The 27,250-nt window shown below is 37.7% G+C and overlaps 1 protein-coding gene across 1 annotated transcript; it reads left to right on the forward strand.

Moving 5' to 3' along the window:
* The first annotated feature begins 9,362 nt into the window (after positions 1–9,362).
* Positions 9,363–24,898, forward strand: LOC574658 (serine/threonine-protein phosphatase 6 regulatory ankyrin repeat subunit B-like). The gene is made up of 4 exons (XM_030995083.1): positions 9,363–9,425; positions 16,986–17,083; positions 19,688–24,317; positions 24,827–24,898. Exons 1-4 carry the CDS (start codon positions 9,363–9,365, stop codon positions 24,896–24,898), a joined length of 4,863 nt encoding a protein of 1,620 aa, XP_030850943.1.
* Positions 24,899–27,250: the final 2,352 nt, after the last annotated feature.

A 27,250-nucleotide genomic window follows, 5' to 3' on the forward strand; every position in this document is an offset into this window, starting at 1 on the left:
ATAACGATCACTTGGACGAAGGCGTAACTGAGATCTTTATTTATTCATTTTTTAACTCTTACGATATTGAAGATAATGCATCACCGGTCATTGCCATGGTTATATATATTATAACTACTTGTATAAGTATTAGATAACACGTGACATTGCCATGTGTAATGTTATGATTGATTATAGTTTCATTATACAATACCATACGTTTCCATGAGTGTGCTGACCATATACAAGAATATAAATAATATAAGAATATAATAATGGGTGAGGGTCAAGGTTAAGAGTAGAGTAGAGCCAAGCCTTGTTTTTCAGGCGCACACCCTTTCCAGTCGATGTGCGTTACAATGTCTGCATTATGAGACTACATTAGGCTCTGTACTTTAGCCGCTATTCGACACGTCCGAACAATGCCAGATTTAGGTTCTGCTCTAGGCTGTAGAAATTGTGGAAGATTGCCAAATTAGATTATTTGCTTGCAAAATAAGCAGCGCCTTCCTATGAAAATAGCAGTTGTTTAATAGTAATACTCATACACCGCTGGGTAAAATGTTGACTTCTGATATAACATGCTCAGTGGTCATAAATGGTCTTAGTTGCAGCGGTAAAACTAATTGTAGTAGTAGTAGTAGTAGTAGTAGTAGTAGTAGTAGTAGTAGTAGTAGTTGTTGTAGTAGTATTAATAATAATAATATTCGTATACCAAGACAAAGTGCTTGGTGGTATCAAAGAAGAGCAGTCCAAAATGTAACTTGTAACTGAAAGAATAGATTATTAAACAAGTCTCCTCATTTAAATACCTCGGCAGCATGATCACCGAGGATGCCAGATGTGAGACAGAGATCAAGAGAAGGATAGCTCTCGCTAAATCTGCATTTTCAAAGTTAGGCGAAATTCTGACAAATCGAACAATGAGTATGAGGACCAGAATAATAGTATTGAATTGTTACATCTTCCCAGTACTTATGTATGGTAGTGAAACATGGACTTTAGCCTCCGATACTAAAAAGCGTTTGGAAAGTTGCGAAATGTGGTTTTTAAGAAGAATGATGAAAATCCCCTGGACTGACAAAGTTAGTAATGAGGAAGTTCTTACACGAGCTGGAGTGCAAAGGAAAATGATACGTGAGATGTTGATTAGGCAGTTGAAGTTCATGGGTCACACTACACGTAAAGAAGGCTTATATAGAGAATCTTGCTTTGACAGGGAAAATTGTTGGTAGAAGGAGTAGGGGAAGAAGGAGGATACTTTGAATAGACAGTCTGCAGACATTTTTGGAAGAGAGAGAGGAGTGAAAGAACTGGGAGTGGTACTAATACAGAAGGCTAGGAGCCGAGGGTTGTGGAACAGCATGATCGCCAAAGTCAAAGGAGAGAGAGAGAGTTTTTTATTAGTAGTAGTAGTACTAGTGTGAATAGTATTATTATCATCAGCATTATTGTTTAATATTAGAAGAAGGAGTAGTAGTAGTAGTAGTAGTAGTAGTAGAAGTTGTTGTCGATGTCGTTTCTTTCTTGTTTCATAAGTGGTTAATCTTCAATAGGATCCATTGAACAACTATATACCAATATATCACGATTTTTAATGATAATAGTAATATGTGGGGTTTAACAAAAGAAAAAAGCCACTGAGTTGATGGATTGATAAACATAATACATGCAATTTAAATCTTGCTGGGCCGGTGCTGCAAATATTTGCTAAACAGAATAAAAAAATTCAAAAACATTTTGTTCTACCAAAGAAAAGTATAGCAATAATCATTTGGCAGCCGTATAGCAGCCGTGCTAAAGCCATGGTAATAATCGGGAGCGCCAGGAGGATCAAATCGTTTTTTTCATAAATACCTAATATTTATTTTAAGCTAATATAAAAGCATTACAACAATATTTGTACGTGTTGTAGTTCAAGAGAGCGACCACCATTATATCAATGATCAGTTTTTTGTGTATTAAATCGTCAAATTCTATACTGATAAACCATTTTTGTACAATTTGAATTATCTAGGTCTATTATGCTTTTAAAATTTGACCTTGTCCTCGTTCATAGACACGGCTGACCTCTGATGTTATCTTCTTTTCACTTCAATCAAGTAAGAGTGCTTAATCTCTATCAGATACCAGTCGAGTGGACATGTGTGCTGGTATTCGTGTATTGATTTCTTTTTAATTTCTCCTGTACCGGATTCTAACCCCTCTGTCCTTGAATATACCTACCGTCCTCCGTACATGGTGTTTACGTGACTAGAAGAAAATAAAGGATCGGTCCTGATTTCAATTCAATATCACTTTAATCATTCTCCAGACAACACTTGTTAGTTACAGTCATCTCGTGCAAGAGCCACTTCTCATCAACTCTACAGTATGGGGTAAGCAAACTTGGTTTCGTTGTGTATTGTTGTTTTCCAAGAAAAATGTTATTTGTTTGATTTCATTAGGCTACAATCTATGCATTTCGTGAAGAAACTAAATCCAAATAATAAATATCAATAAGAGTAAAGCTTAACGCGCATACAATTGAAAACTGTAGAGTCTCCATGCTCTGAACGATACACAAATTGATTGCTTTAGATTTTCTACCGAGTAAAACTTGTTACCATATTCAGAAATCTGTTGATACAGTGAGACTGTTAAATCATAATGTTCGTAAAAGTTAGATTTTGCAAGGACATCTGCTACCTCAGAAATATCCTGAATACCTAAATTAAATTGTCACTTTTATCATTAAACTGGCAATGAATGTTCACAATATGTTACTTACTTTCATAATTTAAATTATATTGTGAACACCTCAATCTGACTCTACATCTACGTCTTTTGCATTACAATAACCACAGTCAGACAATGTGTATTATCTATATTCTATAGTTCGCCAATAACAAACACTTTGATAGCCCTCCTAGCGTCGATCATCTTTATGATATCAACGGTGATGGCGTGTTCTTCCTGCCCTCATGATTGCTTGCTTGGTGAGTTAATAACATTTCGTCCCCTTTAAAAAAAAAAAATTAATAAAAAGGATGACATCGTAATAGAGGCAGTGTAGGAACAGGTCTGGGTCACAATTCACCACTCACCTTAAAGGGCTCACACTCTGCTAACAGGATCGTCTCTTTAAACGTTAGAGGGAATTGCAAAAAATGAACCTTAATCGTCATATTTGAAAAATCGAGTTTGACAATATTTGGTACATTTGAAAATCTGAGGGCTTTAATAATTTGTCTTAATTCGTTTTTAATATTGGTCCAGCACTTCTTCCATTCCTTCCGTCCTTCCTCTCGCGATACAACGATCTTCGCATACATGTATGTATAATCAATATTATTTATTTTTCGCATGAGGCAGAAGAATATAAAAAATGAAATAACAAATTTCTGTCCGCAGATTGCGTTTAGTAGTTAACTCATATCCTGCCATATCAAGCTTGGAGGCACGCTACCTTTATAGGGCTTTGTACACGCTTCGCTGCTTCTTGCATGTTTGCAAGCATTCGTTATAGCAGTTATTGTTTGTGCCCATTGTACTGTGACTAGTGTTTCGCACGCGCTATCGATAGTATCATCGTGTTAATCTGATTATCTCATAATAAACCTGGTACTGGGGGGATTTGTGGCTTGGCACAATGGGGATTAGCCCTGTGGCAGGATAAAAGTTAAAGCACATCAAATGCGTTTTAGGACACATGCTCCTGTGAACACTGTTCCAAGACTATTTTTAAAAACTAGCCGAAATTTTAAGGATTAAACAAATCCAAAACCTAACTACAACTTTTAACCTCAACTAAAACCCAAGTGCAATCCTAACCCTAACACTAGCACTGATGTCAGAGAGTCGGAATATGAAAGCAGCTATGAGAGATGTAGATATCCATACATGCAACTTCAGAGCCTTGTTGGGAAGTAATCTCGCAAAATTGACAATTTTAACACTAGCGTTCAGCCTGGTCCTCAAATTTGAAAATAAGAATGTTTTTCTGTTAGTTGCTTGTCGGAAAAAAGAGCATTGTCCTGTTGTAATGCCTTGGTATTTTCCTCCTGCTTTTCTTCCAGCTTACTACCCGTTTGAGTAGACGTTACAGACAGCTCCGGTAACAACCGCGACGGAACCACGACCGGCGATGTTTCTTACGCGGCTGGCCAATGCGGTCAGGCCGCGTCCCTTAACGGTGCGTCTAAAATGAGCGTCCAGTCGTTTGCCAACTTCGCCTGGGGCACGGAGTTCAGTGTCAGTGTATGGTTCAAGCGAACCGGTGATTGGGGGAACTACCAGAGCATCGTCAATAATGGGTATTACACTACAGGAAGCTGGGAGATAAGAATGGGTAGGGAGAACAGCGGTCAGATGCTGGGCGGTGGTGTCATTACAACCGCTGCGGGTACTACCTGGGACTACATACATCTTGTCGCTTTGCGGAACACCTGGAATCACGTGACCATGATGACGGGGCTACCTTGCTATACTACCTTAATGGTCAGCAGCAGACAGCGATCAACCAGAACTGTTGCACAGGTCCTATTCTAACACGCAATACACCGGTCACTATTGGTCAAGCAGGTCCAGGCCAAAGTAACGAGCATTTCTATGGCTTGATTGACGAGGTCAAGATCTATGGCCGAGTTCTCACTGCGGTCGAGGTTCAGAATATAGCCAACCATCCATGTCTCTGAAATGCATAACTCGATTATTTTGATAATGGTCAAGTTAGTGTATAAGATATTTTTTGTTTAAATTTTAAAGAGCTGAAACCATTAGTGCTCTTTTTTGGTCATTGGCATTAATTTTGTTAATGGTATGGTAAGTCATGAAATTAAAATCAAAGTTAAGCATGACAACATTTATGAAAAGCTCATTGTTTGAAATAAATTCGATATTGGTTCAGACTGTTTAATACGATTTAGGGCGGGAAAGAGGGGGCTTATTGAAATTAAATTAATTTTAGAATAATCGATTTTCAGGGCGTTGGTTCTCAGGAGATGATATATATAGGTATTCAATTTGCTTCCTTGTATGATATTCCTGACAATAAATGATACTACTTTAGTTTCATCGGGAACTTTTAGCCGTTTTATCATCAGGGATCATTCTGTAATTGTAAAGACGTGGTGAAGACGTGTTAGACCCACCATGAGAATCGTTTCGATGAGCCATTTACATAGTTTTATATGCTTCGATTGTTTTGTTTTTTAAAGAAGCTTCTACATTAAAGGTACTGTGTCCTATTTGCAGACAAAACAAATGAAAAGTTTAAATTCCAACGCCATTTGAAAGATAATACTCATTTAGAACTTCCCTAAAAAAGGGGTGCTTTAAAATGTCTTTAAGTGGGAAAATAACGACTATTAGTTGTCAAATCGACTTAAGAGCTATAGAGCCAGTATTAGTAAAAGTATGATTTTCAGACCATTGTACCGAATGGCCGTACGTTCTATGCTGCGCAAAGATTCAATCAGTACCCTTTACAGCTCATTTTATGTATCTTATTACCAAAGAAGAAAATAAGCCACACAGTCACTCAATAGTGTCTGACAGTGAAGTCTAGCAAGTAAATGGGTTTCCTTGAATAATTTGAATATTAGGACACCGCTAACGTTTAAATTTCATAGATAGGACATACATGACATATTCATAATTCCTGCAAAGTTCTACAGAATTTGATGTTGGCTGCAAAAGAGACATAGTATCTATAAGATTATGGAATCACTTTGATCCTCTTAATAGTTCTATCTTATTAATAAACTGTACTTTGAACGAGTTTATTAGATGTCATATATCATCTCGTATCTGATAAAGTACGAGTCAACGGGCATTAGGTAGGAAAATGTTTATGTGGTCAAATCTTTATCACCAACAAATGCGTTCACTAACAAGAAAATCTTGAGTATTTAGGCCCTGTTACTTTTCAGTTCTTACTAAAGGGTTTGGACAGATAAGAGAGAGAGGTGGATGGTAAAAATGGAAAGATATAGAGAGGTAAGACGAGTAGGTATAGAGACAGATAAGAGACAGAAAAAACAAAGTGAAAATGACTGGGAGGGGGAGGAAGGCGGTAAGAGAGGAGGCAGAAAGACAGAGGGAAAGAGAGAGAGAGAGAGAGGGGGGAGAGTGTAGCTGGAAAGATGTAGAAAGGGAAGAGAAGTTGGCATAGAGACAGAAAAACAAAGTGAAAATGAGTGCGAGGAAAGCAAGAGAGAGAGAGAAAAGGCAGAGAGAGAGAGAGAGAGAGAGAAGGTGGAGAATAGCTGGAAATATATAGATAGGGAAGAAAACCAGGCAGAAAGACAGATATGAGACAGAAAAACAAAATGAAAATGAGTGTGGAAGGGAGAAATATTAATAATACTACTAATAATAAACGTCGCTTATTAAGCGCGTATTATCGAAGTTATTAAGCTCTATAACAATTACATATTAAACAAAACAAAAATTACGACTAAACCTACAAATTACAAAACATATGAAATCTACATCAATGTGAACAGAGAAAGTGAATCATCAAAAGCATTTTTGAATAAATATGTGTTAAGACAAGTTTTGAATTGGTTGACAGGCTAACAGTTTTTGAAGTTTAAGGGTAAAGAGAGATTCCAGTCTAGTCAAGTTTGAATATGAACAAACAAATACTGTTCGAAGTCCCACGTAAAGATTTTAATAAGCTCCATATATCTTGATTAAATGACAGAGTTCACAGAATTGAATTGAATGATAACAATATGTATTTAAGTGTTCGTGTGCACTCATCAAGGTAATGTGTAAATATTCCCTCCCCCAAGGTAAATATAGGCATATCAAAGTACATGAATGATGAACAGACTAAAAGAAGAAAGAAAAAAAAATTAAATTACAATGCTAATGGTTTTGTCCCATTTTACTTCCAGTGAGTTACGCTTATGCCAAAATATTTATCGAAGCTTAAGATGCTCCAACCATGAAAATCAAACGAATCATAATACTAATATTCCGTGTTTATATTCTCCACTCCCTGGGGAAATATTCCAGCCAGGCGCCATTTTACAGACGCAATGCTGAGCATAGAACATTAAAGTTTGCATCCTACCATGGACTCATTTAGATTTAGACGCATCGGATTAACCTTTAGATGGTGCTGCTGTTCTGTTTTCACGCACCAATAAAATAGAATAAAATAAAGTGAAATAAAATCAATTGAAATAAAATTAAATACAATATAATACTATTTGATAAAATAAATTCTACCTCTTTTGAGGACAGGGTCACCAGTATGAAAAACTGCTTTTTCTTTCTTCTTCTCAAATTGAATACATTCAAGATTCAAGATTCAAATGATTTTATTTCTCATGCAAAAAAGAATGAAATGAATTTGAAATGTTATTTGCAATTTAGTATAAGTAATTACAAAAAATATACAATGAAACATGGCACAGCTTGATGAAGTATTTTTAATAAAGAATGAATTCATAATAGAACAAATTTTAGGTAATATGATACGGAAAGTTTTCATTAGTTGGGGTAATCACAATATCATGGCCTCGCCTCTCGCCATTTTTCCTGTTCCATCTTGACCCAACATAACGTTTGTGTGTTTGTTTGTGTGTGTGTGTGTGTGCAGGCGCGTACGCAGGGGGAAAGGGTTGAACCCCCCTCAAATTGTTTTAGTGTGTAACCCCCCCCCCTCTCATGTTCTGTTTCTTTATTTTTTATTTTTTTAATTGTGCTAATGGGTGACCAAAAAAGGTAACCTTACCCCCCCCCCCCTCCCCCCCCCCCCCCCCCCCAACGGAACGAAATATCGATCGGCCAAAGTTGTCAAATTTCGGGACAAAAAAATGTGCTGTCGTTGTCAGGACCATACAAAGTATCATTTTAATATTATTTATTCATTCATTTATTCATTTAATTTCTTGCTCGCTTAATTTTGAGTTAGTAGTGAGAATTCGCTCCTACTAGCCTGGAGGACCCCCTTAAAAGCTCGTACGGTAATGTACCTTATAATCAAGTATTACACAGTACTGTCAATGGTGTGTTAGGAAGGGAACATTTGAGTGAAATATTGTTTACCAGTCTACGAAAATGAATAATGGGGTAATTACGTGGGCTACGTGACGAAGGCAAAACGAAATGTAAACATTCAAACAGATTCGTCAAGTATTTGATATGATATATTCAAGATAATTTCATATCTTCAACAATAAATATAATTAGATAACAGGAGCTATATTTATTCGATTGAAATATTAACTCTGATTGGTTATCACAATAACCTCTAACACAATCTATAAAATATAAATACAAATTATGGAAAATGATTAACCACTGAATAAACTCATCATAAGACAAAGGTCAAAGTAGGCCTTTGAAACCTCGTGACATTATAACCGCTTGGGACTGAAACTGATAGGATACCATACATCACGTGACAAATAAAGGCGTTATCAAAACGTTCCTAACCAACAATTTAAAAGTACACGCCATTATTTTGCGACAACTCCCGGCAGTTGGTTTGGTGTGCTTTTCTACAGCCAGGTTGCGACATCTTTGCTGGACTAGGCTATTGACGTGTCTATTGCTGAATCAATGCCAGACTGAGGGCACTTCCATACCTTAGTGTTCTATAAGAAGTAAGTACTATGAAAGTTTAATATGCAGTATTGACACTGGTGAGGTGTAATTAGAAAATTGAATATATTTGAAATACACAAAGTGTTCATCTAAAATCTAATCGCTGTAGGTGAAAGTGCTAAACTTTTTGGATATGATTAAGGCGTAAAGTTGTAAATAGAGAATAGAAATAATATTAATTGACTTCCGTCATTTTTCTGCTTGGCAAATACATCATAAGGCCTTTTCTTTACTCTTTTGATTTTTGTTTATAGTTCTGATCGTATACATAATGGATAAATTTAATTCCTTCTTTTTCTGACTCTTTAACTCTGTGTGTCTATCCCTTTTCTTCTTCAGTGAAACTTCTCTGTGTGTATTTGATGTAATGTGTGGTGGCTTTTTGTGTAAATACTAATGTGGTATAGCTATTGGAATGAATTATGTGGGTGCATATGGTGCATGTTTTTGCTTCTATTACTATTGCCTGTCGATTTATTTTATTCATATTTCATTTATGTTCATTTGACTGTCTTCATTTAAACAGCACCCATCCTAATAAGCTTTGCCTACTACGGGGTCCTTTCAAAGTATGTTTTGTATGTATTCATTATGTAAATTATTTTGTTATCAATGAAAAATAATATAGATTTGAATCTAATTTAATAAAATAAATCTAAATTAAAGGAAAATATGAGAAATATGAGAACAGAACTGACCAAGGCTCAAGATAATGAGAGCTTGATGCCATATTAGCCCTTTCTGATGGATATCTTTAATATTTAACAGGGTGATCGATCATGGGAGTGAACACGGATGGCGAGGAGATGAGTAAAGAATCAGCCGTACCAGATGCAGTTGAGGTAAGCAAAACATATTGTTCGGGATACAAGAAGGATTAATCATGATAAAGTATAAAGGAAATAATATCACGTTTATTTATCTCTAACACATTGCTACTTTAAGGAAACCTCACTCAACAGAATATTAAGCGTAGGTATGCTGAAAAGATGAGATTATTCCTGCCTATTGATTTACAATGTCTCTTGAGAAATGTACAAGAGATATATAGATCTCGATATTCATGACATGATGTAATGATATTTATCATGACATGGGCGCAGCCATTTTCTTGATAATATTACGTACCATGCAAACTTGTATGCAGCAAGCTCTATTCTCAATCAAATAGCAGAACTTTACCTTTCAATGTGGAAAATCATAGGTGAGAAGAAAACAATTATATTTGGTGAAAAAATATATAACTGGGCAACAATAATTGTAACTCATTAATGATTTAATACTTAATTGAATTGAATTTATTCACCACCATTGAAACAAAAGATATATATATATAAAAAATGTTATAGTTGATGAATCTATTCCATTAAAAGGGATCCGGTAACTTTCTCTCAGATTCCGAAACAAAATTCTGGATTTTGCTCATGCTGCAATGATAATTATAAACATTTAGGTCAGTCAGGAACCCCATGACCTTTACAAGCCGATCGCCTGTCTGATTGTCAAGATATTTATGATTGGAATTACAAATTTTGAAAACCGTTTGCCAAACGGTTTTCATAACACTACAGTCTATTGGGGAAAACGAGTATGGCAAAACCGGTCACTCAAAGATTTTTACCTTTTTGAGGAACTTCTTCCTCATTTTGAAGCCCATTTTTGTTTAGGGCTTCAATATTTCACCATATCACAGACACTGATAACACGTAGGGCCGTGTATCTCAGATTTAACATTGTTAAACGATCCCTTTAAAATGACGTCACATGTAGCAGTCCACTCTGTCATAGTGCAAATCTAAAAGACCCTATTCTTGGAGATTCTCAGTGGTTAAGAACCAAATGCATACAAATTTTACAAAAATCAGCTTCGGAAATTTAAAGATGATAGTCGGAGCTTTCTGTCCGACCGAACAAACCGAACAAATCTACTGCCTCCCTTCGCTTTCGGGAGTTTTTCATTGTTGTCGTAATTGCCAAGGTTGAGTTTCGTGAAACCGTCAATAGAGCAAGTTCACCGACGACCCATTTAAATGTATGTATTAATGTTAACATGCGTTTCATTCGGATGAAGGTGATTTCTTACTTAATATATTAGTGCGCATTTAATGAGACGCGTTTGAAAGTGTGATGTCACAATGCTTATCTACCTAAACGGCGTGTGCGCAATGGCCCATCAATAATCCGGATTTTAGTTATCCAGTTTATTCGTAGCCTGTCTGTCACCAGTCTGTCACCGACGTAAATGAAAAAACTAGATTTCTCAAATCTGGTTTATTTAAGATGGGTCAGGATTTTTCTGTGTGACACCGCTTTATATTTACCGTGTATAGTGATCCGCCTCGAGGGTTGAAGCCGGGTTGAATCCGCGAGGCGTGTTGAACCCGGCAATTTTTTACCGTTTACATGACATAAAATTGCCGGGTTCAACACGACTCGCGGCTTCAACCCTCGAGGCGTATCACTGTGTAAACACGGTAAAATTGCTCACTAGTTTAACACGCATTTTGCCATTGACTTTTCAGATCGGGCAATAATATTTGTTCATTGGTTTACTGTATAACCGTATTGACCGGCAAATTACACACAAAATTCCATTGACTTTTCAGAGCGGGCAATAATATTTGTTCATTGGTTTACTGTATAACCGTATTTACCGACAAATTAAACACAAAATCCCATTGACTTTTCTGAGCGGTCAATGATATTTTTTTTCGCCTGTAGTTTTGTTGGGTTATCCATCAAACCTTGAGGGCAATAACATTTAAAAATGTCCCTGCTCAGATGTCTGAGACGGTTAATAATATGGTTTATATTCCACATACTAAGAATCTTGCTCTACGATTGGTCAAAAGTAAATCACGTGATGAAAGATAGTTCGCCCATTATTGATGGGAGAAGCAAAAAGTTCGTTACACTGTGTAGGTAGTACTACTATTTACACAGTGCAACGCACTTTCACTGAAGATAGAGGTACTATCTACACAGGGCAACGCTCTTTTACTGAAGATTATCCAAAAGCGCACTAAAACAGGCGTAATTAAGCGCGCATTACCAATGAGCGCAATTAAAGAAAACACATACGCGCACCGTACCCTCAAGTGGTTGGGTTAAACTTAAACTTTTTTGGAATGAATTTGGGCCTAGGTGTCTTTTATGTAGATGCATACACGTCCTTCTCTTTTTGTAGTTAAATTGTTTTAGATGTGGAATATAAAGCAAATATACACCTTTTGGTTTCAGGCAATGGCAAACCATCACTTCCTCGTCGATCAGAATGTAAACAAGGATAAGTTTAAAATATGGCATAATGGTTGCAGAATAAGTACTATTATTTTCTTAATAACTTCCGGACTCAAATTTTCAATACCACAACTACTACTACATTTGATCTTTTTAGTAACTTCAATTATTTCATTTTCAGTTACAGGTTTAAAAAACAATGATTTAGAACAATTCTGCAGCAAGAATTTGACATAATCATTGTTATTAAGCTGATTTCCGGAATCGTTTATTAATAATCCAATATTTTATAAAAAACTGATTTGAACTATTTCCTATATTCTTATCCCCGCATACAGTGTTCCCATTATCATATACAAAGATAGGCAAATTAGTCTTTTTACTACCAAGTACCTCTTTAATAATGTTCCATGTCTTTTTTTAGATTACCACTAGATTCCTGAAATTTATGTTCGTAAAACCTTTTCCGAGCTTCTTTATTGTTAACAACATTTCTTATCTTTGCATAATTTTTCTTGGTATTATAGTTTGAATTTTCACGATATTTCTTAAATAATTTATTTATCTTCCGAATCTTTTGTAATAAAATTGAATCAATCAAAGGTTTCTTCCTTTTCTTATTCCCTCTGATTTTGGAAAAAATTTGAAATACAGTATCATATAAGTTACTGAAATTTATTAAAAATCTATTGTAAGCAACTTCAGCATTTTCACAAAATAGTGTTTGATTCCAGTCAAAAACAGCAACTTTTTCTTAGAAAGTAGTAATAGTATTTTCATTAATATTACGACGTTCATATATCGAAGCATTTTTAGATAACTTGTATTTCTTTAAAACTTGGAATACAGGGAAATGGTCGGAGATGTCATTCACACATAGGCCAGATGACATGTCAGAATTAAAATTGTTTGTAATAATATTGTCAATTAAAGAAAATGATGACTGAGTAATCCTAGACGGTTTATCAGAAACTATATGCATAGATTATACTAAGAAATTGATTTACAGAATTACAATTAGAATACTTCATCAAGTCAATATTAAAGTCACCCATTATATATGCATGCTTACATTCTATATCGATTTTCTTCAAACAATCTTCAAAGTTACAATTAAAATCAATAATATTTGATGACGGTTTTCTGTAAACAATACCCACGATAATATTCTTTCTTTGTGATAGCATTATTTCAATAAAAAGTGATTCATAATTTTGTGATTGTTCTAATAAATCTGTCCGAACTACATAATTCAATGAATCTGAAATCAAGAGAGCTACTCCTCCACCTTTCCCAAGATTCCGATCAGAATGAACAAATGCATAACCATTTATATCAAACAATAAAGGGGTACTGTTATTAATCCAGTTTTCTGAAAATCCATAGATAGAAAAGGTGAACGACAATGTAGATACGAATTCGGATATCGCATCGAAATTTTGGTTCAAACTACGAGCGTTAAAGTGTAGTAAACTAAAGCTATTATTTACATTTTTAAAACTGTCTATAAATTGATCATCTAAATAGTATTTGCAATTAAAATCGAATTCCAAATCAAACTCAGAATCACTATTCGAATTAAATTTGTTTATACAAGTTATTCAAATCTTGAGTTCCGAGCGATTGAGTATTTGCGCTCTCAACATACATATCAATCAATTCAGTATCGTGGATATCATTGAGAGGAAAAATAGAATGGAAGCATCGTGGAAATTGACATTGACATACATGTATATCATGTAAATCATCTATAGAAGTATGACGATCATCGTGATAGTTTCTGCAATGGGAACAAGTGAATAAATCCGTGTTTACTGCAAGATTACAAACTGCACAAAACATCACAAACAACTAATAATTAACATCAAACATAAAACTAAAAAAAGCATTAAAAGGGGGAAATCAAACAACAACGGTTATAGTATATGTGATAAAAAGTCATCCAGGAGTACATACTAGATTAAGTTACATGCGATCAATGTCTTCTTTTGATTTTATCAGTTTCTTGTTACTGAAAGGGGTCTTACCGATCGCGAAGATTCGGCCCTCAAGAGACCAGGCAGCTCATTTATCACAACTACATATTCTGAGAATGTCATGGTCGCAGCTACCATTGTACGACCGTAGGTGCTATTTGGAATTTATCAAAGTTTACCGGGAGCACCGGTAAATTTTTATATTCAATTTTTCTCGAAGGTAGAACTGTTGTAGGGGCTAGATTTTCTAGTGCTTATAATACATCCACAGGGGCATCAAAAAATATCAAATTTCAAGAATATTGTCAAGATATATTGTCAAGAATCACTATCCACCCAATTTCCAAAATTTCCCAAAACTTTGTATTACCTTTAAGAAACAGTCGGCCGTTGATATGCGAGTGATTAAAGATCAATTACCGATTAAACTCTAAATGCTTGCCGAACATCAATATTCAGGAAGGATTGCATTTTAAACTTTAGAAATTTTATTGATGCTTTATACTGAATGGTTCACAAATTCAGTTTGTTTGATACCTTTCCATTAAACGAAAAGAGGAAGAAAAAGAAGAAGGAAGGAAACTTAAATCTTTATTGTTTCTTGATCTTATTAGATCACGTTATTCTGTAATTTTCTAATAATGAAAATTACCCAGTTTTTTATAGCTGAAGCAGCCTATTAAAAGCACAACATGCCAGTTCAAAAATTAGGTACAGTCTGATCCATTCATTTATACATTTTACGTATGCTGCTGTTTTTTTATATGGATCCGGAAAAAAAATCCCCCCATTTCATATTAAAGCCTCTTCGGAGATGACCCCCAAATATACACAGATCTTTTAGACATGGAGACGTCCCGCTTTGTAGATTTTAGAATAATAACTGCCAAAGTGATGGAGGCGCTTCATGAATACCTTTTGTTTCCCTCTTGAAAATAATACTTCTATCTGTGTATCAAAGAATGTACCGCTGGTGCATACATCAATAACGATTACATTAGCCATTGATCTCTGACAAGTTGTGTATTATCGCCGAGCAATAGGCAACAACTGCCAACCCTTTGCAAATATTTCCACATGCGGTTGCAAATCTTTAAACGAAATTTGTTGATGTTAGTGACATTTTTGTACGACCTTCGGCAACCTATCAGTAACTGCCATGTAACCTTTTTGGTACTGATCGCCCACTATAAAGTATTTGCAAATTGGTTGCCGATGGGCGCAGCTTCATTTCGGTTGTCGGAAATCGTTTTCGGTGGTTCGCCTAGAATGACTAGGCTTTGGCGAGAGAGAGAGAGAGAGAGAGAGAGAGATAGTGGGAGAGAGAAAGGGGGTGGTAAAATACCGTTTCTATCCCTGACTTGTAAAAAAAAAAGCATATATATAACTGCAAAGGGACTTCAGAACTTATTCACTAATGTATTAAAACGATAAGGTGAAAGCTTTCCATATTGCAGCATCTAGGTTATGCATTTGACTGACTTCAAGTGAACTGTTAATTTTGTAAATCAATCAAATAAATACTTTACCATATGTAGCATAGGACATTCTTAGACTTGTCTATCACAAGGTGGGGGTTTAATTTTAAAAGGTTAATCAAGCGAACGGGGGCACTAATGCTGAGCACGAGATAATTAGTTTTCGCCAAACTTTACTTGCAATTCCTACACAACTTTCTTTAAATGTTCTCATCTCTTTATCATGACTATATTTGCAAATGCTGATCTTTTTATTTGTGTAATACCTTGTCATGTCTCTTTTTGACAGTAAAAATCAAATTGTATTGAATTGGAAGGAATTGTAATTCACCGGTTCCTAATACCGGTAGGTGTTATAACAGCATTTATTAACAGATAATGAAGATTAAGTCTGAAAAATTGACAAAGGGTGAATTAGACATGTTTTCGGGAATTTTGTTTAGAGCTTTGGCATTCGTAATCATTCCCGGAGCCTGAATTAAAATGTTGATTCAACTTTAAAAGAAGAAACATTTTTTTCCAACCAAATGTGAATTAAAGATACTACTATGCCCCTTTTGCAGCCGACATCAAATTCTGTAGAATTTTGCAGGAATTATGAATATGTCATGTATGTCCTATCTGTGAAATGTAAACGTTAGCAGTGTCTTAATATTCAAGGTATGCAAGGAAACCTGTTTACTTGCTAGACTTCTCTGTTAGACACTATTGAGTGACTGACTGGCCTTTTCTTTCTTCTTTGGTAATAACATACATAAAATGAGCTGTAAAGGGTACATTATCATTAGTCTACCTCAATAACCCACTTCTTGTAATGGCCAACATTAAACTGATTGATTCTTTGTGCAGCACAAAACGTATGACCATTCGGTACAATGGTCTGAAAATCAGACTATTACTTTCTGACTTGGTGGCACTTAAGTTGCTTTGACAACTAATAGTCGTAGTTTTCCAATTAAAGACATTTTCAAGCCCCTCTTTTTTTACGGAAGTTCTAAATTAGTATTATCTTTCAAATGCCGTTGGAATTTAACCTTCTCAATTTTTGGCCTGCAAATGGGACATATAGAATCTTTAAGGAGTTTCGTTTACTCGCAACATTTTATGCTAGAGGCCCCTGGATGATTGATCACAGCATGATATTCACAACGGCCCCGAGGGAAAAGTTATTGTTATATTTATTGTGTGACCAATGGGAAAAACATTCCTAATTCGTTGCATTTGTACACAGAAATTACGTAATCGAAGGATATATCATTTATCGACAAAGATCATTGCCGCTACTATATGTCGCCGAATCGTAGTGCGAAATAAATGTGTCTATGACTCCCAGTGGGGTTACCATACCTTGCTTGAGGGGGGGGGGGGGGGCATTTGATACGAAGGTAGTCTATATATCCATCAAGATAATTCGTTTTTCGGGCCAAATTCGATCACTGATAATTTATCGGTGCAATTACATTATTTTTTTTCATATTTCGCTGTGATTGGTATGTTTTTTTTTTATAGATATGTATTCTTCGTAATCCATACATAATCTGTATTATGATCTTTATTTGATATTCCAAATTTTTATTTCAGCTCGTGATACAAAAAACGGTTTTCATTTCCTCGCTTTGTTGGGCTTCCAATTAGTGGGATAAAAACCCCTGTAAAATTATGATATCATTAGCTGTGATAAATTTTAGTTTTGTTTGTTTTTCTTCAGCAAACTGAGATGGCTTGCGAGTTTGAACAACAACATGAAAATGAGAAGAGTCTCATTCAAGATTCTGATGGTGACGTAGGAATTCAGGATCAGAAACTGTAAGTTTTTTTTTAAATTTTGTATCAGTCATCATCAAGTAAAACGTGGGCCTCGGTTGTGCCATATACTGTATAGGTTGTTATGAATTGTATTTATGGTAATTGCACTAGCGTAAAACATATTGCGAGTTAATCTATCAGTGAATCAAATGTAAAAAATAAAAAATATATATAAAAATATAAAAATTCAATATTATTATTATTAAAGTGAGGCTCATGCCTGGATTACATTTCGCTTGCGATTAGTCTACGGGGCCCGTATCCTGCTCGTATCCCCTTTTCCGTGCGGCCTCCGTGGAGAGGCAGGAGGCGGCCGTGAGATTTTCGTACGGATTCACGGGCTCCGCAGCGACTACGATTTTGTTTCGCGGGGCATATATAGCTCCGTTTGACAACGCCCCCTATCGTCAGAGTCAGCAGCCTAACATGTTAGCCTATGGACTTTTACCCACAAAAATCGTTAAAAATTCATTTTTTGTTTAAACGAAAAGCACATCCACCCCGACGTACGTTATCACTAGCTCTTTCATTGGAACCCTCATGTCTCATTGACTTTTGAAATTTCACCCACCGTAATTTCATCAAAATAGGTCGCAAGCTCCCCATTGTCTATATAACACATGTATAACAAGTCGAACTTTGGACTCAATTTACCACGCGATTGTAAGGTTATAAGTCAAGCACACGAAGAATAAGAAGCATGAATTATCATAAATCAGTTCTGATTTGTTCGTTATGTCCATTTCATCCAACCCCCACCGTAATTTTTCCATTTAGTATAGGCAAGCATTTTGCCGAGGTAAGCAAAAACATGAATATTCATTAACGGTCAGACAATACAGCCTTTTAGTACGTAACGTATAGTGAGCCGTATCGCTCTTTGAAGTGTAAAATGGCCGCCGCGCGTGCGAGCCCACTTCAAGCGTTATCACGGGCGGGAATGGGCGATGATCCGTCCAGGAGGTAGGTGTCAGTGGTTTGTGCTGGCAATGTTCCAGCGAGCGTAAATGAGACAACCGGAGCAATATGAGTTAAACAAATTTGAAAAATCGTAAGCCCGTAGCCCGTAGACATGTCGTAGGTGGCATTGCACAATCCCCGCACGGGCAATGCGCGCAGGCCTCACGCTGATCGTGCAGCAAACGCACGATTTTTCAGTGAACATGGGTGCAACAGACGCCGAAAAACCGGCACGGAGGTTGCACGGTCACCGCGCCTCTCCGCGCAACCTTTGCACGGAAGCTGCACGAGCTCTGTACGATTTCCGTGCGGAGGTTGCAGAGACTGCACGGGTGTTGCACTGAAATTGCACGATTTCCGTACAATCTCCGAGCAGCCTGTGTACGAATGTGTCCAGGTCTGCCCCCGAGGGCCAATACAAGAAATAGCACGATGCTCGTAGATAATGTAAGCACAAACATCGTAGCCATTAGCCTCCTACGATGCCCCCCCAAATCGCACGAAATATTGTAGACCAATTTATAGTGCGGCGCCCGGGCCAAATGTAATCCAGGCATGATAGTACCTTCATAACATCGTTATCTGCATGATAATTATACTGTCTTTGTTCATTTGAAAAATATGGGCAGTTTCTTAAAATGATAAAGATCATACCAATAGAAAAGTAGAGAAGAGTGCTCAGCAAACTATAGAGTAATAGAAACAGAGGACAGAGAGGACAGAGAGAGAGAGAGAGAGAGGAAAGTGGATGCTGAATCGGACAACCTTTATTTTATAAATAAAAAATACAACGCATAGCGTTGTCATAATTGAGGTTTTTCTGCTTAGACATTTTATTTCATCGTCATTGACATCAAACATGAATATATTTTATTTGAACCACTATTATCTGTAACCATTCATCGTAATTGGATAATCATTGCAACTAGTCATTTCACGCATATCACACAATAGTCGATTTCCCGTTTCAGTACCAAGCATTTATATATCTTTGCTAATTCTGTCCTCCTCTTAGAAGAAACTCGATGGGCTCCACTCATTTCTTTATGAGACTCTATTATCTTTTTGAAAAGTAAGTGCTCAGTTGGAAGTGTGTTTACGAAACCTCTTTTATTAAAGGTTTGATTTCGTAACGCTTACAAACCGTTGGCATGGTCGGGGTTAAAAACTGTAAATTTGTTCTATGTTTCTTACGCCTATTACTAATGATGAGACTGACTTCACCTCCATCTTTTGATATTACATTTTATTCTAAAATCTCATATTGTCCTTTACAAATCGATATCGACAAAATGCGTTGACTTGTTTCAAATTTCCCTTGAAAAATCTGGTAGATACATAAATAGTTATTGAGGAATCAATACGCAGCAAGGGACTAGAAATGTTACATCCCAGATATGCAACAAATGGTCCCCCCTCTCCGTCCCCAAATATGGTGTCAGTCTCAAATTGCATCATGTAATGTTATTGCTTATTTTCAATCGCATATCATCCTATCGCCTTTGCCTTCATTTCAATCTCTTTCTTGTCTAATGGAATTCGAACAAGTATAAATCAAATGACGTAAAAGGTTTAACAAGTTAAAATGTCATATTCCATAATATCAATTCGAGTACAACACTATAAATATGCCTTTTGTTATAGGGCCAAGGGAACCGGTATACCACTGATCACATCACTGCAAAAAATGCCATCACACCATACATCCGGTGCTTTGGATACTGAACGCAACGAAGCACAGAGAGAGCATACAGATGGTGGAGACAGTGTACTGTCTAAAGCGCCTACATTACTTCGACCTGATGCAGATAAAGAGGACGAAAAGACAGAGCTGTCAAACGACGCTCTTGTAAATTTGAATACCGACACATCTGCTGCTGACAAGTGCGTCCATGTAGAAGAATGCACATCTCCTCTGCAGCCAGGTGAAATCATGGAAATCTTAGGGACTGATCCGAATGACGCTTGGTATGCCACGTATAATACACTGAATGAAATATCCCTGAGTGATACCAGTCTGTTCAAACTAGAGCTACCATTCAACCCTGACGTAGACCAACTGGATGAGGCAGGATACACACCGCTCTACAAGGCAGCTTTAGAAGGTCATCTCGAAGGTGTTCAGGATCTCATTACACGGGGAGCTAATCCAAATAAACCAAGTAAGGATGGACTCCGTCCTCTTCATGTAGCGGCTCAAGAAGGACATACACACATCGTTGACTTCCTCATCCTTCAAGGAGCGGACGTAAGTGTAGGATGTGAATTGGGTCAGACGCCTCTTCATACAGGAGCATGCAGTGGCTATACTTGTATCATATATAGTCTCATCGCAGCAGGCGCTAATGTGAACAAGGAAGATAAAACAGGGCGGACTCCATTCAATGCTGCCGTTCAGGATGGCCATCATGAAGCTGTCAAATATCTCACAATCGAAGGAGCAAAGCAGAACAGATATGATGGTATGACCCCACTCTATGCCGCTGCACAATTTGGTCATTTAGATATCGTCAAATTCTTGGTATTCAAAGGAGCTGATGTGAACGAAGAAGATGACAAAGGGATGATTCCTCTTCACGGTGCAGCTTCTGGAGGCAACTTGAAAGTCATGGAATACCTCATTCAGCAAGGATCTGAAGTGAACAAGAAAGATAACACTGGGTGGACAGCATTCAATGCTGCCGTTCAATATGGCCACATAGAAGCCGTCACATATCTCGTGACTGAGGGAGCGAAGCAGAGCAGATATGATGGAATGACCCCACTCTATGCCGCAGCGTATTTTGGTCATTTAGATAACGTCAGATTCTTCATATCCAAAGGAGCTGATGTGAACGAAGAAGATGACAAAGGGATGATTCCTCTCCACAGTGCAGCTTTAGGAGGCCACTTAAAAGTCATGGAATACCTCATTCAGCAAGGATCTGATGTGAACAAGGGTGATGCTATATGTTGTACTCCATTCAATGCTGCTGTACAATATGGTCACATAGAAGCCGTCAAATATCTCATGACTAAAGGAGCGAAGCAGAACAGATACGATGGAATGACCCCACTCTATGCCGCAGCACAATTTGGTCATTTAGATATCGTCAAATTCTTGGTATCCAAAGGTGCTGATGTAAACGAAGAAGATGACAAGGGAATGATTCCTCTCCACGGTGCAGCGTCTGGAGGCAACTTGAAAGTCATGGAATACCTCATTCAGCAAGGATCTGAAGTAAACAAGGGTATTGTCACCGGCTGGACTCCATTCAATGCTGCTGTACAATATGGTCACATAGAACCCGTTAAATATCTTGTGACTAAAGGAGCGAAGCAGAACAGATACGGAGGTATGACCCCACTCTATTCCGCTGCACAATTTGGTCATTTAGATATCGTCAAATTCTTGGTATCCAAAGGAGCTGGTGTGAACGAAGAAAATGACAAAGGGATGATTCCTCTCCACGGTGCAGCTTCTGGAGGCAACTTGAAAGTCATGGAATACCTCATTCAGCAAGGATCTGAAGTGAACAAGAAAGATAACACTGGGTGGACAGCATTCAATGCTTCCGTTCAATATGGCCACATAGAAGCCGTCACATATCTCGTGACTGAGGGAGCGAAGCAGAGCAGATATGATGGAATGACCCCACTCTATGCCGCAGCGTATTTTGGTCATTTAGACATCGTTGAATTCTTCATATCCGAAGGAGCTGATGTGAACGAAGAAAATTACAAAGGGATGATACCTCTCCATGCTGCCACTTTTCGAGGCCACATGGAAGTCATGGAATATGTTATTCAACAAGGATCTGATGTAAACAAGGGTGACGTCAAGGGTTGGACTCCATTTAATGCTGCTGTTCAATTTGGCCACCTAGAAGCTGTCAAATATCTCATGACTCAAGGAGCGGTGCAGAACAGATATGCTGGAAAGACCCCACTCTATTTTGCAGCATATTTTGGTCATTTTGATATCGTCGAATTCTTCATTTCCAATGGGGCTGATGTGAACGAGGGAAATCAAAAAGGGATGATTCCTCTCCACGGTGCAGCTGCTCGGGGCCACTTGAACGTCGTGGAATATCTCACTCAACAAGGATCTGATGTGAACAAGGGTGATGTCAAGGATTGGAGTCCATTCAATGCTGCTGTTCAATTTGGCCACCTAGAAGCTGTCAAATATCTCATGACTCAAGGAGCGGAGCAGAACAGATATGATGGTATGACCCCACTCTATGCCGCAGCATTCTTTGGTCATTCAGATATCGTCAAATTCCTCATAAACAACGGAGCTGATGTGAGCGAAGAACTTGATGACGGGAGGATTCCTCTTCATGGTGCGGCTACTCGAGGCTACATACAGGTAATGGAATATCTCGTTCAGCAAGGATCTGATGTGAACAAGAAAGACAAGTCAGGCTGGATACCGTTCAATGCTGCCGTTCAATATGGGCATCTACTAGCCGTCAAATTTCTCTGGAACATGAAGGCGACAGAGAGTACATATAACGGAATCACTCCACTACATTGCGCAGCGAGATTTGGTCATATAAACGTTGTAAACTTCCTCATTTCCAAAGGAGGTGATGTGAATGAGGGAGACTGTATAGGCCAGATTCCTTTACATGGTGCAGCTGTAAAGGGTGACATTGAAATGCTACAATACCTCATTCATCAAGGGTGCGATGTGAACAAGAAAGACGACACCGGAATGACCCCACTAACTGTTGCTGCTCAATATGGCCATCTGGAAGCTGTCAACTATCTTATGACTAAAGGAGCAAATCTGAACAGATTTGATGGTATGACCCCACTTTATTCCGCAGCTAAATTTGGTCATTTACACATCGTGGAATTCTTGATTTCCAAAGGAGCTGATGTAAACCAAGAAGATGACCAAGGAAAGATTGCTCTCCATGGTGCAGCTACTCGAGGCCACATGAAAGTCTTGGAATATCTCATTCAACAAGAGTCTGATGTGAATTTGAAAGATAACACAGGGCGGACACCATTCAATGCTGCCGTTTTAGAGGGCCATCTGGAAGCTGTCAAATATCTCATGACTAAAGGAGCGAAGCAGAACAGATATGATGGTATGACACCACTCTATGCCGCAGCAAGATTTGGTCATTTAGACATCGTAAAATTCTTAATATCCAATGACGCTGATGTGAACGAGGAAGATGAAAAAGGGATAATTGCTCTCCATGGTGCAGCTATAGACGGTAACATAGCAGTTATGGAATATCTCATTCAGCAAGGTTCTGATACAAACAAGAATGATGACGATGGGTGGACGCCATTACATGCCGCAGTCAGAAACGGCCATTTAGAAGTTGTCAAAGTTCTCTTGGCAGAAGGAGCTCAGTTTACCAGGTTTGAAGGATTGTCACCACTTTACATCGCAACACAGTATGACCATGTTGACGTGGTAAACTTCCTAGTCTCCAGTACATATGATGTGAACGAAATAAATGACGGCGGCAAGTCCCCTCTTCATGCAGGATGTTACAAGGGTAACATGGACATCGTTAAAGTTCTCATTCACCACAACGCTAACGTCAATGAACGAAATCATGATGGATGGACACCAATAGAAGCCGCTGCTCAAGAAGGACACCAAGACATAGTCGATTACCTTACATTGAATGAAGCAGACATGAACCTGAAGGATATAGATGGTTTGTCGCCGCTGCAGGTAGTTGCGTTTCCAAATGTAATAGAATGCATCTCTTCACGTTGGGGTGATCCATGTGAGGAAGAAACAAGATTTCCACGATCCGGAGGTCACCATAATCTCATCACAAGAGGATATGTGACGGTGGCAATGACGGATGCAGACGACACGCAGTCACGTATAGGACAGTTATCATCTCAGATAGACGAGCAGAATGCAGAAGATGATGTGTATGGCTGCACTCAAGCTGATAAAACGGAGAGAGGAGCCGATGAACTCTCCTTGACGAATCTTCCCACACGGACCCATTATGATCAAACAGGTGGCAACGGCGAACACAATCCTTTCATTCATGCTAAGCTGAAATATCGTGACAAAGGTGAACGAGATCCAATGCTAGATCAGATGGAGGCAATTAAGTGCACCGGGACAAGGAATAGAGACACCATAACAAATGGCGCAGACTGTTCTTCCCCGCATGCACCTCATACATGGCAATACAGCGGATTCGATCCACCCTCTCTACAAAACATGGAGACTGATGGTCACCCGTCTGAAGAACCGGAATCTAGATGTCACCTACTAATTGACGAAAACAGGAAAATGAGAGTGAGTGGTTATTAAATGTTTAAGTTCTCGCTTAACGAAGCATGAATTTGATTGAAACTTTGGATATAAAATATAATGGCAAATACAGATATGCTTGGAAGGAATCATGCAGCCAATTCTAATTTCATCATAGAGATGAAAACTAAAGATGGGTAGAAACAAGATTAATGACCTTTTGTTCAAAGCCCTATGGTGAAGATTCCTTAATATGTTTTGCTTCAAACACACCTATGCATGAGAAAAGGACTCAAATTCTAAAAATAGAGAATTAAAAAAGTACATGCAATACTATTATACACAATGGTCAGTTATTTATGATGTAAGAAACAACAACGTGTTCATTCTTTGCATGTATTTTAAAGTCTGTCGTACTCATTCTTTTGTCTAATTCCTCCTAGAGCATCCGTGCTGACCAAAACTAATCGTCGCTATTCTGTCTTCTTAGATCATATCATTTCACAGCATTCTAATATGACATTTTCTTTGATGTAATTGATTTTCCCTGTCAGGAATCTTCTTCACCGATGAATGCTGGAGATGATCTAGCAATCAACGAACCATCAAAGATTGAGAGGTACTAGTTACTTTCCGTTTCTTTTATTATGAGGAAACCTTGTTATTCGTAGAACGGGACGTATTTAGTGCATATATTTCGCTCCACAAGTACTTGCATCACTAATAAAAACAATTTTGTTCATGTTTATTGATATTTAGATTTATTTTAGATATTCTTCATAATGTATAATTATGAATAATCGTTTATGAAAAAAGCATTATTTACGTAAACTGCATGACTTAACCTTTTGGCAGGATTAGAGCACTTTCAGATATTTAACCTTCCTGGACTTCATCCTCAAAAAGCTAGAGAACAGTGAAGCAAGAACTGATGCGGTACACAGGGTACTGTTGGGGTCAATATTTTAAATTTAGGTATTTTTCCTTTGCCATATCGTCCTTGTTTTCACGAAGTGACGGTAGTGAGGAAAATCGTAACGCAAAGTGAATGCAATTTTTTTTCACTACCGTCACTTCGTGAAAACAGCGACGATATGTGGGCTTTCTCCGATATACATGTACGTCTATTTTCAACAGTCATACAAACATTTCTGTCTTTCAGAGATTTTAGGGACCCAATTCGATTGGCTTTTTTTGTTTTACATCCGCTAACTTATTTCTACAATTAAATTCAACAGCTCCCCTAAACACCCACCAGATGTCGTTCCCCAAAAGTTGTATGACCCTAACCCTGTCTCCACCCATGGAACCTCATCAAACCCAGTTCAGAAAATCAGGGTAAGAGTGAATTGTTGCTCCCATCTTTGATTTATCAACAAATTGCTGTGAAAGTTATGAAATAGAATAACAAGCTTAAGATAAAATTGGATTATCATTCTGCATTTGTGCAAAACAAAACGTATATGAGAACACTACCAGTGAATGAAATGAATTGAGTAACCTCTACGATTTGTACATGAAGGCGTTCATTATCAATTCAGGTTTTTACTGCTTCGTTATATTTTCTATTAAATAGTTTTTATGGGGTAAGGAATTGATATAATTTAATCTTTCGCATATATTGAGAAATATCACTTGATTCCTTGTGGAACATTGAATGCCAGCATTGAATGGTGTCCCCCCCCCCCCACACACACACAATTGTGTATTGTTCACATCGGATGCTTGCTGATTGAGATATTCCGTGACTTTTGTCAAATTTCATCAACATTCTCTCTCAAATTCATACCCTTTTGATTTAGACCAAACGTCAAAAATCAGTTCACTGGTGTCCTTCAATCCTGGCACTCGTACACACTTTCCTACAGGTGATTATCACTTTGGCCATCATTCTTGCTGGAAGTCCGGTTCTCGTAGCAGCCAGATATATCACTGAACGGGTCACGCTACAAGCAGGTAAACCTGGTGTGGTCCCATTCCATCTCCCATCGTCACCTAGTGACACATCCCAGATTGTTCCATTTTACACACTTCAATATAAATCAAAGCCTCGTCCATTCTCTAATAATGGAAAAGCTGATATCGAGGGCTTTAAAAGCCCCTCCCAGTTATCAAGATTTACCACCTCAGTCACAGATTTAGACACTTCTCAGTGCGTGAATCTGGTTATTGATAACGTTGATACTTTGGACGAGGGTGTGTATTTATTAACGGCGGTCTGGCGTAGTTTAAAGAACGTTAGGTTTGAAACTATGATGAAGGAGATTGTTGTACAGATCCCATCCGGACGAGCAAAATGCTTTATCACTTTAAGTGAAAATGGTGATGATCCCTATGAAGTACACTGTCGAGCAACCACTGGAAGTGTTACAACCACACTATCATGTTACCAGAATCATCACAAAATTGATGTCAAGGGTGATATTACAGATAATGGCCAAGTTATCGCTGGGATATTTTTGCTACCCCTTATCACTGCTTTCTCTTGTTGCTCACATGATATTACTTCACATGTGAATGAAACAATGTGCAATGATTTCGAGTGGCCACCTGACATGCGTGACAAAGAAACTACATCACAAACAGTTAATACTGCAACTACATCGATTTCTTACAAAATCAGTAGGCCTGCTCATGTACACAATGCAACCACTCTCACGCCATGGACCAACGAATCCCAAAAAGGATCAGGAACCTCTAAGCAATTCATACTTCGTTCTGTTTTGCCCTTCGTATGCCTGTTGATACCCCTGGCTCTTTTGATTATGATTAGGATGGCTGATAAACTAAAACAGGTTAAAATCTCTTCAAATTTGAAACAAAATATGATAGTATATACCAAACATTAACGAATGTAATCATTAAGCATCATCAACTTCTAAATTACATTTTAAAGAAGTTATTATATTCAAAGTACTGACTGTAACGTAAACGAAATTGTGTCATACAATGTACAAATGGTTTTGTATGTACAAATG

This window comes from Strongylocentrotus purpuratus, unplaced genomic scaffold, assembly GCF_000002235.5.
Source record: "Strongylocentrotus purpuratus isolate Spur 01 unplaced genomic scaffold, Spur_5.0 spur5_scaffold_21, whole genome shotgun sequence".
NCBI lineage: Eukaryota > Metazoa > Echinodermata > Echinoidea > Camarodonta > Strongylocentrotidae > Strongylocentrotus > Strongylocentrotus purpuratus.

Excerpts from the sequence above, each read along its gene's own strand:
- LOC574658 (XM_030995083.1), top strand. The coding sequence starts at position 9,363 with ATGGGAGTGAACACGGATGGCGAGGAGATGAGTAAAGAATCAGCCGTA. Across the intron at positions 9,426-16,985 it reads CCGTACCAGATGCAGTTGAG|CAAACTGAGATGGCTTGCGA; the intron begins GTAAGCAAAACA and ends GTTTTTCTTCAG. Across the intron at positions 17,084-19,687 it reads GGAATTCAGGATCAGAAACT|GGCCAAGGGAACCGGTATAC; the intron begins GTAAGTTTTTTT and ends CTTTTGTTATAG.